At 37.5% G+C, this 14,873-nt stretch overlaps 1 protein-coding gene across 1 annotated transcript; it reads left to right on the top strand.

Annotated features, from left to right (window-relative positions):
- Positions 1 to 4,336: 4,336 nt before the first annotated feature.
- On the top strand, positions 4,337 to 6,592 carry LOC124711868 (protein lethal(2)essential for life-like). The gene is made up of 4 exons (XM_047242107.1): positions 4,337 to 4,423; positions 4,822 to 5,040; positions 5,198 to 5,419; positions 6,236 to 6,592. Exons 2-4 carry the CDS (start codon positions 4,822 to 4,824, stop codon positions 6,338 to 6,340), a joined length of 546 nt encoding a protein of 181 aa, XP_047098063.1. The 5' UTR covers positions 4,337 to 4,423; the 3' UTR covers positions 6,341 to 6,592.
- The last annotated feature ends 8,281 nt before the right edge of the window (positions 6,593 to 14,873 follow it).

Genomic DNA, 14,873 nt, shown 5'->3' with positions numbered 1-14,873 from the left:
AGGCTGTTGTTGAAGGAGACCACGTTGCCTCTTTGTACTACCATCCTTTCCCAACTCAGCCAGTGTAGCATCTCTAGTAACCTAGATGGCGACGTTATCTTGAAACTCTCTAGGATCCTCCTTTTATAAGCAATGAGAACATATAAATAAGAACCTCATTTTTTCTACGAAAGCTTTATTTTCTGTGCTCAGTAAGTTGCAACTTAGCGCGTAGTAATCAGTGGGAGGCTAAGGTAACTGCTGAAGAGACATACAGAAACCCGCCTCCGACCAGTAAGAAGTGACAGTAGTTAATTGTTATGCACAGTACGATGTAAGACCACGCTAGACTTCGAATGGATTGCAAGTTCACGATTAGTGGTGAGAAATACGAGGAACAAGCAATCATTATCACTATGATTGAAAAGATAATTGTGTTGCTTACTGAAATAGCGTAACCATGTTGCTTGTTGTTATGACAGCATGTTGAAAACTGCTTCTAGCAGATGTATTAACAGTTAAGTTTTTGTAATTATGTGGTTGTCATGATCATTTTTGTGTTGTCATGAGATGTAGAGATGGGTTCTTCATGTATTTACATATACCTTTTGAAGATTCCGTATTTTTTATATATTTGCTGTGTTACTTCTATGCGGAAGGCAAGACATGACCTTATTTTCTCTTTTTTTCTCATGTCATTCGAATAACGGATACATTTTTCGATCAAAGATTGGTTCGATTATTTAAAGAAGATCACGCTCGTTAACTGCAAACTTGACAAGCATGAATAATCATGCACTCTGTGCAAGCACTGTAGTGTAATTTTGCGCAAGCATTCGAACTCCCGAAGCCGCTTGAGGCTTGATCGATTTTCGAAGCGCGCAGATGCTTGAAATTTTTACTGACAATATGCAGGCTTGTACAAACAAACGTGCGTTGTGACGCAGTCTTTGTAGTTGCACTATATCGTGTGATGTGAGCACAAGTCAGCTGCTACTGGAAAAGTTTACGCGAGTATTTGAAACTCAGCCTTGTTTCCAAATGAATAAAGCAAAGAGAGATGTTGCATGTGTTATACCTTCAACAAAATGCATAGCATTGGATCATGTCTTAAACATAAAGCGGACACATTATTAGTAAAAAAAATTGATTCTCCCAGTACCAACTACATGAGAGGATAAATGAGGTACAGAAGTCAACTCTCATGTTTTACATGTGTGTATAGTTTCAAGAGAATTAAATGGAAAACCAACCACAATAAGGCAAAGATCTATGTTGCATACGTTATATTCTCAACAAAATGCATAGCGATGGATCATGTCTCAGCCAGACATGTCGTTATTAAAGACATTGCTGCTCCCGCAGTCAACTACACGAGGGAAAAAACGAAGGAATTAATCGAGTAGGAAGAGACGAGGTACAGCACATTAGTCAACACTCTCGTTTTACTGATGTGTGTAGATGAGGTGATGTTTAATAGCCCCTTCACCTCGTGAGATATCGGAATGCCACTGCCCGTCTTTCGTGTATTGTTTTAGCTTATCTTTTGATTCTATCCTGTTTTTCAATTAATGCTGTTGTGAGCGATATTTTTCTGTATTGATGCTGAAATAATTGTACTAGTGGATATATCTTCCACTCATAGAGTAACTTAATGTGAAAATAAGTTTTTCGTTTCACGAACCACATCACGTTGCTTCTTTTGCCGTATCACAAGGTGAAACCTATCAGGATGTGCAATTCTACGAATTAGAATAGCAAATTAATGATTGTTCGAGTGCGCTTGTTGAGCTTTACATGTGTGGCAGCCATAATATTGTATTCTCTATCAAACAGTTATTCTTATTTTCCGGAACGCTGTTCTACTAACTACTAGAAATAATCCACCTCAAAGTGTTAGGTGTAAATGCTAGACGCTCTCGTATTTAAGCCTACACACGTAGTGTGGGGTGCATGTAAACAAACCGGCGTCTGGCAACCGCTTGGCACGCCCCTCTTCGAACGACGTCACTCCCGCCGTTGCTATCCCCTCCCCTTGCTCCACACCGGCGTGCTTGCCGGAACGCACGCCGCGTCACCCGAAGGCTCTAGATGGGTGCACTGCTGCCAACGTCACCAGCGCCGAGTCACTAAACGCGCTATTTTCAAAGCCGGGATTTCGCCCAGCAGCTTCTAATACTGGATCTGTTGAATGGTGTCCAGCTGCCTGAAACATGTACACCCTTGCAAACGGACTGTGCCAATATCCAGCGCAAGAAAAGTAATAATTGTATAGTTAAATCGGCTCTGTTCTCATAGGCAGATGGTTCAAAATAAATACTACGTCCTGAAAGCTGAACTGATGCTTAAGGAAACAAAACAAAATCAGCTTCTTTTCTTATCTTAGAGCCTCATATATCGTCTTTGTGCATAGACGTATTCTGTGCGTAACGTGTTGTATACCTATCCCACCCACCCATTGCAGTTTTGAGCGCTGAAATTAGCGTGCTGCTTGAAAATAATTTCAAATGCCCTTTTGCTTTGCTGAAGATTGTCCGTTTTCTTTATAGCAGTTTGTTGTCTACAGTGTTAAAGAAGTGAGGAAGATTTAAAGTTTAAAGACATTAGAGAGAGGACATAGGCTTGAAAGGCGAAAGGAAATCAACTGTGTGTTTATCAAGCAGCTAAACTGGAATTTGCGTTACCGGTTCAGAGAAATCACGGAAAATCTAATCTAGATGGCTGGAAGCGGATTTGAATCGCTGTCTTTCGAATTCGAGTCCAGTGTATTAACAATACGCCACTACAATCACTTCTGTAGCATTATTCTAATTTAAGAAATTCACCAAACTTTCTCTATTATACTGTTTTCACATGCGGGTGTCTACAATTCATTTGATGAACAAACATCCTGTATAACCACGTTTGTATACCAACCAAAATAAAGACCTGTTGCTTAAACATAAATGTTAGTTCGTTAGCTCTGACTTCTGTCGGTTGGCAAGGTGGAAGTCTTTGGCTCCTGAAAAATTCACGAAAGTCAAAATCGGCAAACAAAATGGTTTGGCATTGCCAGCAGTACGTTTACACCATTTTCACCTGAAATATGAATGAGATTTTAGTCGGTTCCGACATTTAATCGCATGCATAGTGTAATTCCTACATTTTCGAAGATAAAAATGGCATGTATTTGCTCAAAAAAATTCTATGTTTACTGCCAAGATATATACAAGGCTAGAAATGCCACGTTAGTAGAGAACCGCAAGATAGTTCTGTAATGTAAACTTTCTCGCTGTACACGTTGTTATAAGGGCATTCAGTAGATAATTATCGCATGGCAGTAATACGAACTTTGCGTGGCAGTTGTATAGTATTTAGCATCTAGTTTGCTCCACAAAATAACTCTACCTTAATCATATGCGCAATCGAAATTTCAGCAAACCCACGTACTAAAGGATAATTTACTGACTCTTTTTATTAACTTGCTCTATATTTGACCTACAAATTAAGCGTGAACAAGCAATATGACGTGCATGAAATATATTACCATGACTTTCATAATCTGAGTCTAAACTATTGATACCGTAACATTATTTAAGTAGGAAAAAGTACTGAAGTCAATTTACGTATTAAAACTGTCTCCGTCATCTAAAGTACTTAACGAACAAATTACGCCTAGGCACACTCATCTCATAGTAAATGCAGTCTAACATGGGTAATTTTATTTCCTTTTTGTGATTATATGCTACATGAGAGGAAACGCAGATGCCAGCCAAAAACTCGAATAACTGTGTCACTTATTTACGTAAAAACTGTTTTATAATCTACAAACAACGTATATCAAAACAAAATTGCATCATTCTAGAGTCCACTGAAGATACCTTAAAGTAAAAGGCGAAACGTGTCTGGAACATACAAAATATATTGCAGCAAGAAAAAGGCCTTTTTTATTTACGAAACCAATATTTATGAAGTTCTTTAGTATCGGAACAGCAAACAACTGATAACTGCCAGAAAACAAATGTACAAAACTCGATCGCTGTGGTTTTAAATTACGAAAGCGACCCATTTTTCAGCCACACAAATTCATACATAAATGGTACATGCAGCGTTTTTTCATTAAAAAATCGTAGTTTCATAAGAAACTTAACCGAAATTCAGGCGTCGTAATAGACCTGTGTGATTCAAACTCGTATGTAGATCGGCGTGTTCAGACGATGTTATCACTTAAAGAGCGTCTGCTTGTGACTCGAAATATCCGGAAGGCGCGCGCCAGTTTCAGACACCGCTACCGCTCGTTCCAAACGTGTAAGTTACTTTCATTCGCAGGATGTTGGTAGCACTGGCATGAGCATGTATATAAACCGTAGCGCGGGCTCGCGAAGCTCAGTTTACCGCAGACACAGAGTGTGTTTGAGGAGTGTGAATATTATCGAAGATACCGCAGCGTTTTCTCGCGTGAAAGGTAAGTGCACAAGTGAGATGTGGTTGTTGCGAAGGTGTTCTGTCTTGTTTATTCGCTGAGTTTTAATGAAATAATGTTGGTGATCTGATTTAGAGATCAGGCATATTTATCGTGAGGGTGTGTGCACTATATGGCAACAGAAAGTTCCGCCACCAGAAATTTTGTGACGTGCGGTTACGTAACATAGTTTTTTCTTTTGCGACTATTTTTGTTTACCAATGGTCCTGTAGTATAAGTAAACTGTTCAGTTGTGATTCGTTAGTCTGCATGTAGTACGTAGCTACAGAAGTGAGTTTAGTTTACTCATTTGGGTGTTTCGTTGTATCTCTTGTTAGTACAGTGGGAATTATTGTGTTAGTATATTACAAGTGACTTATATCCCTCCGTTATCGTTGCAGATGGCTTTGACACCGATGATCCGCCACTTGTTGGACGATGTTGACCGTCAGATGTCATTATTTGACCAAAATTTCGGCTTGGGGCTGACACACGACGACTTGCTTTTCCCTCGTCTGTCTGTCGTTCCTGCTCTGTCTGGTTACTACAGACCATGGCGTCATCTGGCAGCTCGTAACTCCGGCGTGTCTACCATCCAGAACAACAAAGATGGGTTCAAGGTAAGTTAATGTCACGTTTTAACATAACACTGTTTTGAGCTGCTATATTCGCAGTGTCCAAGAAAGAAAAATAAATATTGCTAGTTCTGCGCTTAATGGGTAGAGCAATACAGAAAAGTTACCGCTGGCGGACCTTACGAGACTGTTCTCGTTGCAGGTTAATCTAGACGTCCAGCAGTTCAAACCGGAGGAACTGACGGTAAAGGTAGTGGGCGACAGTGTGGTGGTAGAAGCAAAACACGAAGAGCGTCAAGATGAGCATGGTTACATATCGCGCCACATGCAGCGTCGTTATTTGCTGCCGAAGGACGTAGTCGCCGAACAGGTGCAGACGCAACTGTCTTCAGACGGTGTCCTCACAATCACGGCACCAAAGAAGGTATGTATCAGAAGATGACGTTGATCAACTAACAGTAAATTATAGTTCATATTTGCTTGCAGAACTGTATGTAGAAGTTTCTGTAGCACGTAAGTGGAGTGATAACGATAATTTGGCGTGTGAACCAGTGAGTAGTCTTCTGCTCCAGAAGTCTCATACAGAGAATTTGATGACCTTGTAGTGGAAGTGCTTGTAGAGGAAACATTTGTAAGAGCCTCTAGGTAGCAATTGGTAGTAATCTGCAAGTGAGAGGTATGATACTGTTTACAAGGCAAACAAGATCATCAGGCAAACAGATGAACATTGATGCAATGTTGTAGATCTGGGACGGATCCATATTGATTGCAACAGATTTCAGGGTAGTTCGAAGAGTAGCAGCAAAATATCTGTTAATTTTGAGTGGTGTGGTGGTGTCACTGGCACAAAAACACTGAGATGGGGCATCTGCAAACTGTAGGAAAAAATGTAGGTCAAATATGCTTAGGGCTTACAATAAATTACTGAGCATATATTTTGTTTATGGGTTAGTGGTGACTTGATCTGGAGTAAGAGAGTGGGAAGTGATAAGTAAACTTAACGTGCAGTCCAAAGTATTAGAGGTGGTGTAAATTCTTTAATTATATAGTGGTAAATGAATAGGATTATATGTGAATATTATGGAAACAGTGCATTGTGCCAAATATTCACACAGCCATGAAAGCTTCATATTAACAAAGAGAAATTATATGGCAGAGAAAAAAAACTCATTTTTACTCCAGAGACCCATAAACTAGTGTTAAATCTGGACACTAATTTGATTTTTATTCTTGTTTCCAGGCTCTCCCTCCAGCAGAATGCGGTGAGCGTGTGGTACAAGTTGTGCAGACCGGTGCTCCAGCAGTTACCAACCAGCAGCAGGGAGGAGAGAAGATGGAGCAGTGAATAATCCATTGCTGGTGTTAAAACTTATGGATTATTTGTTTTGTATTGTAATTGTTCTTTCAAGAAATTTAACACTTCATTTTTCTGCTTCTCGTGATGAATGTGTTATGTATGTGAAAGACTGCATTTAATGATTTTTGAATAGCTTTAATTTTCTGTGAGTGTAAAGCAAATTTTCATGCACAACTGTTAGAAGAATGCATTTTGTGTACTGTTTGTAGTTATGCATAATTGTCACAATTGTAAGACTGATAGTATTTGTATTGATGTTCAATAAACATTTTCTGTGTTAAGTTTTGTATCTTTTATTTTAAACCTCCTCTCATCCTAGTAATTGTGACCTTGCTGTGATTACAAGGATCTTGGCTATTGCACAGGATTAGATGGAAACCTATTTAAAACTGAACAATTTAACTGAAATGGAAATGTTTATTAAAATGAAAGATTAATCTCCCATTAAAAGGGGTGTAATATATTAGTAATTATGATGGGTGCTGAGAGAATGATCACTTTAGCCACTGGTATGACATTTCACATTAAATTTGAATTTCTACAAAAACTGTCTGTGGTGTTTACATATTTACAGATTAGTGAAAATAAGTTAATGGTAACATTTCTCTACTCATCTAGGAAAGAAAATTACCCAGTAACTGAATAATTATTGTAACAGTGTCCTACACACCTAACAACTATGTTTTGTTTGGGCTTAAAGGAGTATCAATTTCAAAATTACACTTTCTACTGGAGGCACAGCAGTCACTTGGCCTGTATTTTGAGGCTTGAATTGTTTAGTATAATAATGGTTTTATACCCTGTAAACTGTCAACATTTGTATTTTTCATTGTGTGGTAATAATTAGTCCTTATCAGACTCTGTAGATAGTTGCAGTTGCAAGCCCACACAAATGCAAAAGTTCACTTAACAGTTGGCTTGGCCAAGTATAATATACCATCTTGACATTAAAGTTGGCAATAATATTAGTCAGTTTTCCCTGCTTTTTTGTGGTTTTCACTTGTAGTGATGGCTAAAGTATATGAAAGACAGCGACAAATCACTGTTATTTGAATTCTCTTGCTCCAGTAATTGGACAACCCCCCCCAATCCCTGTGTGCAAAATACAGCATTTAGGTTGTTTTTTTATGCTTTCATTTTCACTAATGGTGTTCACAGGTATTAAATCTTAATTTCTGTTTTAGTAAGTGGATATATTTTCCTTTCTCATTGTTCCTAAATTCATAGATTTACACTCTTTTTTTCCTTTCAAGACTAAAGAATGGAATTTTTTTTTCATAGTTATTGCATATGCAGTTCAGCTGCCAGGAATGTTGCACTCAAGATGAAAACAATATGTGAATGTTTGGCTAAAGAACTGTACGAATTCTACTGTTATAACAGTGGTGCTGATTCCCTGTATTCTACAGGTAGTTTCTCTCTCTAATGAGATCTATTGTGCAACATGTGTAAATTAAAAAATATCAGTATAGATTTATGAGAAATGTGTGTCAAATATTCACTGTAAAATTATTTGCAGTAACGTTTTATATGCTCTCTGCCTGAGGTAACTGTGCTAGTCCCATACAATTTTTCTCTGCGGGTGCTGATGGCCTCATGGTGTAGTGCCCTAAAACATTATAATAATAATAATAATAATAATAATAATAATAATAATAATAATAATAATAATAATTATTATTATTGTTGTTGTTGTTATTGTTATTATTTCCCCAAGTCAATATTAACTTGGAGGGTTCACAGAAATATGAGGCACCTGTCAACATAATGCTGACTGAAACTTTGTACAACCACAAAGCTTTACCAGGTGATGGCACTCTGTCTCATGAAGGAGAACCTTATGGATATGGAATCAATCAAGGAATACATTAACAAAGAGAAGCAGATGTTAGTAATGGAGTCAGTAATTAACTATTGTTAAACTGTGATGTAGATTTTCTATTCGCACTGTGCAGGCTCAATGTACTAAGCAGCTGCTATTAATCTGCTACTAGTTACCTATTTTTTTGTAAGATTATGTGGGTATTTATCAAGGGAAGCAGTTACATGACTATTCAGTCCTTGATTCTATATGAGTAAATAATTTGAAGAAAGAAGAGAGAATCAGAAATGGTAGTGATTTATTTTCGAATTTGTAAGGATTGACAATTTTGCCCTTGACAGCTGCTTAGCTATGAATCGTAGACAAGGAGTCAGTCTAATTGGAAATTAGTATTCTGATGTGCATTGTGTCTGTGGAAATCACAGTTCATTTAAAATTAATATACTTTTTGTTAATAACAGATGACAAGAAGGAATCAATGTACTAGCCTTCTTCTGGGTCTGCTGATGTGCTTTAGCTGTGTGGAGTTGCTTATATTTTGTCATTGCTGCTCAATGAGTATGACATTTTGTCATAATTTTAAAACATTGTCATTAGGACTGGTCACTTGATGTGGACGGAGTGGGAACTTCATTATAATAGGTTACTATACTCCTTACTGAACATAATAGTTTTATGGCTCACATTTGCTGAATAAATATTTACTTCACCTGTGGTGCCACGAGAGTTAATTCAATAAGGCTTGCCTGTAGTGAGGATGAGTGTAGGGTGGGCTGCATCCTGGGCTGTGGGTGACCTGCCTTTCTTTTTTAATCTTCCCTAACATATCTTTCTCTCCTCCCTAATGAAGGACTATTTGTTCAGAAAGCTAGACAGTGTGTCACTTTTACTGTTATATGTACGTATCAGCAGTACTACGCATTTTGGCTACTGAAGGTGAGTAATGACCAGCAATTTCTTCTCATAATTTTTAGTTTTGTCAATTGAATTTTCCTTTGATACAAAGAATACACATTTGCAAAACCTATATACAATCTGTTTATGATATAAATAATACAAGACTATCAGAGGCACTATCAGGTATAGGAATACAATGTAGCGGATGGTTTAGAAATAGCCTGAAAAGCTTGTAAAGGTGTTGCAGGGTAGGCTGCACTGAGAAATACTACTACTAAAATGTTACTAAAAAAATTTGATATATTACACTGTTTCTAAGTGAATTAGCAATGAAGTTAGCCAGTCAGGCTATTGTGCACACAAATTCAAGCAGTTGCCAGAGATGGTGACGTTTTCTTTTTTTGGTTTCCTAAAACCGAAAAAGAGAGAAATACAATAACTGGATGTAGTAAGGATTGAGCCCAAGCCAAGGCCGAGCTGTCTCTTGCATTATCATCATTGTTTTTTTCTGAACAATTATTTCTCAGAACAACCAATCCTGCAACACCGTTACAAGTCTTTCAGACTGTTCATGACCACCCTATATGAAGGGCAACAAAAAGTTTCTGTATGAGGGCACTGCTGTGGTGTATATGGAACATAGAGTGTCTCCAATATGGGTATATAAGCACTGACATATGGGCAAGGATTCGTATGGCATTCACGTCTTTCCAGCATGTGTGCAATAAATGCAAACTATGGTGACTTTATTACCAAATGATCTGTTGCGAACCAACTGCAACAATGGTGCCGCTCTTGGCAGTGCACATCCCCATGACTCAAATGTCATAACACAGGAGTTATAGCAACTTAAGTGGGAGACACTCAAGCACCCACCCTATGGTAGTAATCTCTCCTCGTGGGGTTATCAGACCTTCGGTCCTTTGAAAAAGGCCTTAAAGTGTTGATAATTCCTGTTGAACGAGGAGGTGCAGCAGACAGTTACGGTCTTCTTCATGCAGCGATGCATATTTTCAACCTGGTGCATCAGTGGGATAGCTGCCTCAATGCTCATGGTGATTTTTTCTGATTGGCATACTGATTCAGGACTGTACGGTGTTCAAACACAAACTTTTTGAAACAGCTAAATCAGGTTAATGACTTTCATCTACTCACTCACCTTGTTCTGAAAAATCCCACCATAGAGGCGAGCCTTTCATCATAATGAAGACATAATTAGCAACAAACATACATGTGTGACCAACACCAAATACAATTAATAGGGTTAATAGGGGACACACAACGTATGCAAAAAGGGCTGCACAGATGGTCACAGTTTTGTTAGACACCTAGAGAGTCTAGTGGAAAAACTGAAAGACCTAAAATGGCAGATGATTGAACCAGATGTAAACTGTCTTATGAAAATCTACTTACAAAGTTTCACAATGCAAAATTTTCGGAGGATTAATGTGGGTTTCAGAGTACTTTACTCATAGCAGAATTTACCTTCATGTATCTGATTAATACGTGTTTCTCATATTCATACTATTCTTTATGAGGCATCAAACGTTCAGCACCAGTATTATTCGTTGATAAGTATATTGTGATAATGTTGCAATGCAAACATGAGAAATAGTGTTTGTGTAACAAACTAAATGCAAATATACTGAGTGGATCAGTGATGTCAATGAAGATTTTCCCAGTATCCTACCAATGAAACCAAGTCTGCCACCTGTTTTATCTATGACTGAAGCTGTACAATCACTTCATTTCATATTCTCACAAACTGTTGCACACTAGTATCTGCATGATTTGACATATTTCAGTTGTGACTGTATGACATTGAAGTCTTAGGGTGCCAAGTGTTTGCATTTTGTTAAGTGCACAATTTTACATTTCTCAACATTTAAAGCAAGTTGCCAGGTTTTGCATCACTTTGAAATCTTATTACGATCTGGCTGGTGTGCATATTTTTGAGGTAGGTAATTATTATAAGTAGCTGCATCATCTGGAAGAAGTATGTGGTTGCTATTAATATTGTCTGCCAGGTCATTCATATATAGCATAAGGAGCAACAGTCAGTGGGGCACAAGTGATGCTACTCCTACCTCATTCGATGATTCTCCAACCAAGATAACATGCTGCCTCCTGCTTACCAAGAAGTACACAACCTATACCCTATACGATTATACTTTCATTAACAAACATTTGTGTGATACTTTTCAAAAGTCAAGAAAGAGGACATCCACCTGTTCGTCTTGTTGCACAGCTTGCAGGATGTAAAGTGACAATATCACGGGATGGATAAGTTGTCCACACATATACTATACAACAAATTTGCTAAATGTTACATATTCCTCCACTTGAAATGATTTTCAAAACCTCAGCTGCACTCTATAGCTCTTGAGAGTGGAAGTTTTTATGGCATAAACTTTGCAGCTCAGGTATTAGAAGAACTTTAGAGGCATGTTTTTGAGCATGCAAATATCTATAAGAACAACACGTAACTTCTGGAGGATTAATTTGGATTAGGACACTTGTCGCAGTTACATTTAGTTGGACCTGTTTTCTTGAGTAATAAGCATTTCTCACATTCATGCTGTCTGTACCACACACGCCTCTCTATTATTCTTCGTTGACAAACATACTGTGATAATGCAGCAAGGTGAAGAACACTGCTTGAACAACACACTGTATACGAGGGCACAGGTTCTCTTCTGTATCCTCCTCCCTCACAGCCTTCAGGGAATGTATGCAAGGAGAATACTCAGGAAGTCTTAGCACTTGTATGACTCCCCTCTACTTCCCGGAAACTAGAGTACAGAGTTTTTATTCATGTAGTGAGAGGATAAACATTAATTCTCTGGAATACAATAAGTTTTTTATGTCACCTATAAAATTTAGTTCAAATATCATGAAATATCTCAAAACTGACCAACTCATTTATATAAAAAAATGGAAATATTAGTCTCCCCCCTCACCCGGAAAAATTTCTATGAACACTTATGAGTACAGGATGCACATAAAGTCTATTCCCGATTACCAAAATTTATGTCTAAGGAACTATGCTAGATACAACTATGCACTTTGTTGCCAACAGTAGCTGAACTCAAAGTTCTTATGGATATATGTTTAAATGTGCTCTGACAGCATCTGATTTCAGCTTTTCAGTCATGGTGTTGAACTTCAACACCTGTGCTCCACCATACAGGGGGTTATTTGTTCACCAGTTCTTGGATAAAAGCTTTCTGGGTAGATGGATTGATCACAGAGATTGTCCAACATTATGGTCACCTGACAGAACCACTCTTGAGTGTTTTATTATTATTATTATTATTATTATTAGGGGATACATTAAGGTTAAACTGTCCAGTTCATCAGTACCTTGTGTGCAAACTTACAACATTACAACATGAATACAAGACGCTGTAGAGGCAAAGACACAGAAAGAAACTGAGTGTCACCTACAGATATTCTTTGGGCAACAAATGGAGCACATGTGGAAGAGTATCCATAAAAACACTATAAGTTAAGCTACCATTTGAAACAAACCATATAGCTGTATTTATCATAGCTCCTTAGAAATAATTTTTCTTGTAATCAGGGAAAGAGTTTATACTCATCATGTATAAATAGTGATGATTATTTTTCATAATCATTTTTTTTGTGTGCAATACAATAGAATATTGATCACATGGACTGTCAGTGTGAACGTACAGCCAAGGATCAAATGTAGTAATCAACGGAACAGAAAAGTAATAGCTGAGTAAATATGACAGAATCCCATAATCAGCCAATAAGTAGTGATAACTGTTACTTATTTTGTGCAATGGGATGCAAGGCCATGAAAGACTTTCCAAATGGCTTGCAAGCTAATGATGAGTGGCCACAAACATGGGGAACAAGCAGTCACTGTGCACATAAATCTGGATAGGTAACTGAGTTGCTTGGTGATATTGTGTAACCCTTGGTGATATTGTGTAACCTTACTGCTTCTTTATTACAAAGGTAAATTTAATACACTTCCAGCAGATATATTGGCAGTCAAGTTTATTATGTGGATGCTACAAGATGGAGAGATGGCTCCTTCATATACTTACATTTTGAAGACTTCACACTTTTTATATTTGTTGTGCTATTTATAAGGAGTAGGCAAAGCCATTTAGTTTGGAAGTACAATAATAATTTTTTATACTTCCTGATATCATTGTGATAACAGATAAAGTTTGAGAACTAAGTTTACTCTATTATTTAAAGATGATCATGTACGCAACAGCAAACTTGGCAAGCTTTCTTGATCAAGCACTCTGTGCCAGCATTGTAATGTATTTTTTCACCAGTATTCAGACTGCTGAAGCTGCCTTAGGCTTGACTGACTTTAAACTGTGCATCAGCCTGTGTAAAAGCAAATAGCAGTTGTGAGGCAATCTTTGTAGCAACATTATATCAAGGAATGTGAAGCAAATCATTAGCAAATTACTATAAAAGCTTGTTCAAGTTTTTTAATGGCAGCCTTGTTTCCATAAAATTAAATCAAAAGCCTATTATGACAAGGTAAAGAGAGACATTGCATATATTAAACGTGTAACAAAATTCATAGCAGTGGATCATGTCTCAAGCATCGAGCAGACATGTTGTTATTAAAAAGATCAACTCTCCCACGAGGTAAAAAATGAGATGCATAAGTCAACACTCATGTTTTACAGATGTGGGAATATGCGTACAAGATGATTAATAGCTCCTTCAGCTCACGATAAAAGGCGATATTTCTGGCAGTCTTTCATGTTTTGTTTTTGTGATTTTACCCTGATTTTTAATCATTGGTGTAGTGAGTGATACGAGGTTCAAATGTGTTCTTGGACATATCTTCAATCACAGAGTAACTTGATCTGAAGAAAAAAAATTTCTTTTCACTGACCACCTCATGTTTATTTCATTTTTGCCCATCACAAATGCAAAGTCTGCTAGAACATGCAAAGCATCACCCTCTGATTGCTATAATTCAAAGTACAGATTAATTATTCTTCAAGTACACTTTTCAAGCTTCACATGTGTGGCTTCCATAACTGTACTCTCTACCAAACATTTATTCCTATTATCTGGTAAAGTGTTCTACTGATTATTAGAAATAATACTCCTGACAATATTAGATGTAGAATAGTCTTAATTAAGCTAACCATGTGACATTCAAGCACAGTTTTTTCTTGACAGCTGTGTGGCACACCACTCTCTCCGCCACATCACTTCCACTGTTGCTATCCTCTCTACACTGGCCAGTCTACCTGCTGGGCTGCACTTCATGCCACACGGATACTTTAGATCGCAGCTGTACTATCAATGTCACCAGCACTGAGTCACTAAGCATGTGCTATTTTCAAATGCAGATTCCTCAAGCAGTTGTTAATTTTGCATCTGCTGAGTAGTATCCAGGTGGCTGCAATACGTATAATCTTGCAAATGAACTATGGTCATATCGAGCCTGTCCTATCATTAAATTGTCGATTCTGTTCTCAAAGGTAGCCGATTCAAAATAAATACTACATCCTGAAAGGTGAACTATTACTTACAGAAACAAAACATGATCAGATCTCATTCCTATCAATAAATATTTGAAAACTCTTTGAGAGGAGAAAAATACTGGCAACTTTCATATATAATAAACATGCTAGAATGTTTTCTTTTCCTTTATTTATTTTAATTTTATTAGTATGGAACTAGCACATTGATGGCTATTGCAAACATAAAAAGTGATAATATGACAATAATTACCAGCTACGAAATATGTTCCATGTCACAACTATCACACCTTATACCTATATTTTA

Source organism: Schistocerca piceifrons, chromosome 8, assembly GCF_021461385.2.
Source record: "Schistocerca piceifrons isolate TAMUIC-IGC-003096 chromosome 8, iqSchPice1.1, whole genome shotgun sequence".
Classification (NCBI taxonomy): Eukaryota; Metazoa; Arthropoda; class Insecta; order Orthoptera; family Acrididae; genus Schistocerca; species Schistocerca piceifrons.
Note: the sequence above shows the minus strand (reverse complement) of the source record. Positions and strands in the feature narration are given on the sequence as shown.

Excerpts from the sequence above, each read along its gene's own strand:
- LOC124711868 (XM_047242107.1), top strand. The coding sequence starts at position 4,822 with ATGGCTTTGACACCGATGATCCGCCACTTGTTGGACGATGTTGACCGT. Across the intron at positions 5,041-5,197 it reads ACAACAAAGATGGGTTCAAG|GTTAATCTAGACGTCCAGCA; the intron begins GTAAGTTAATGT and ends TTCTCGTTGCAG. Across the intron at positions 5,420-6,235 it reads CAATCACGGCACCAAAGAAG|GCTCTCCCTCCAGCAGAATG; the intron begins GTATGTATCAGA and ends TCTTGTTTCCAG.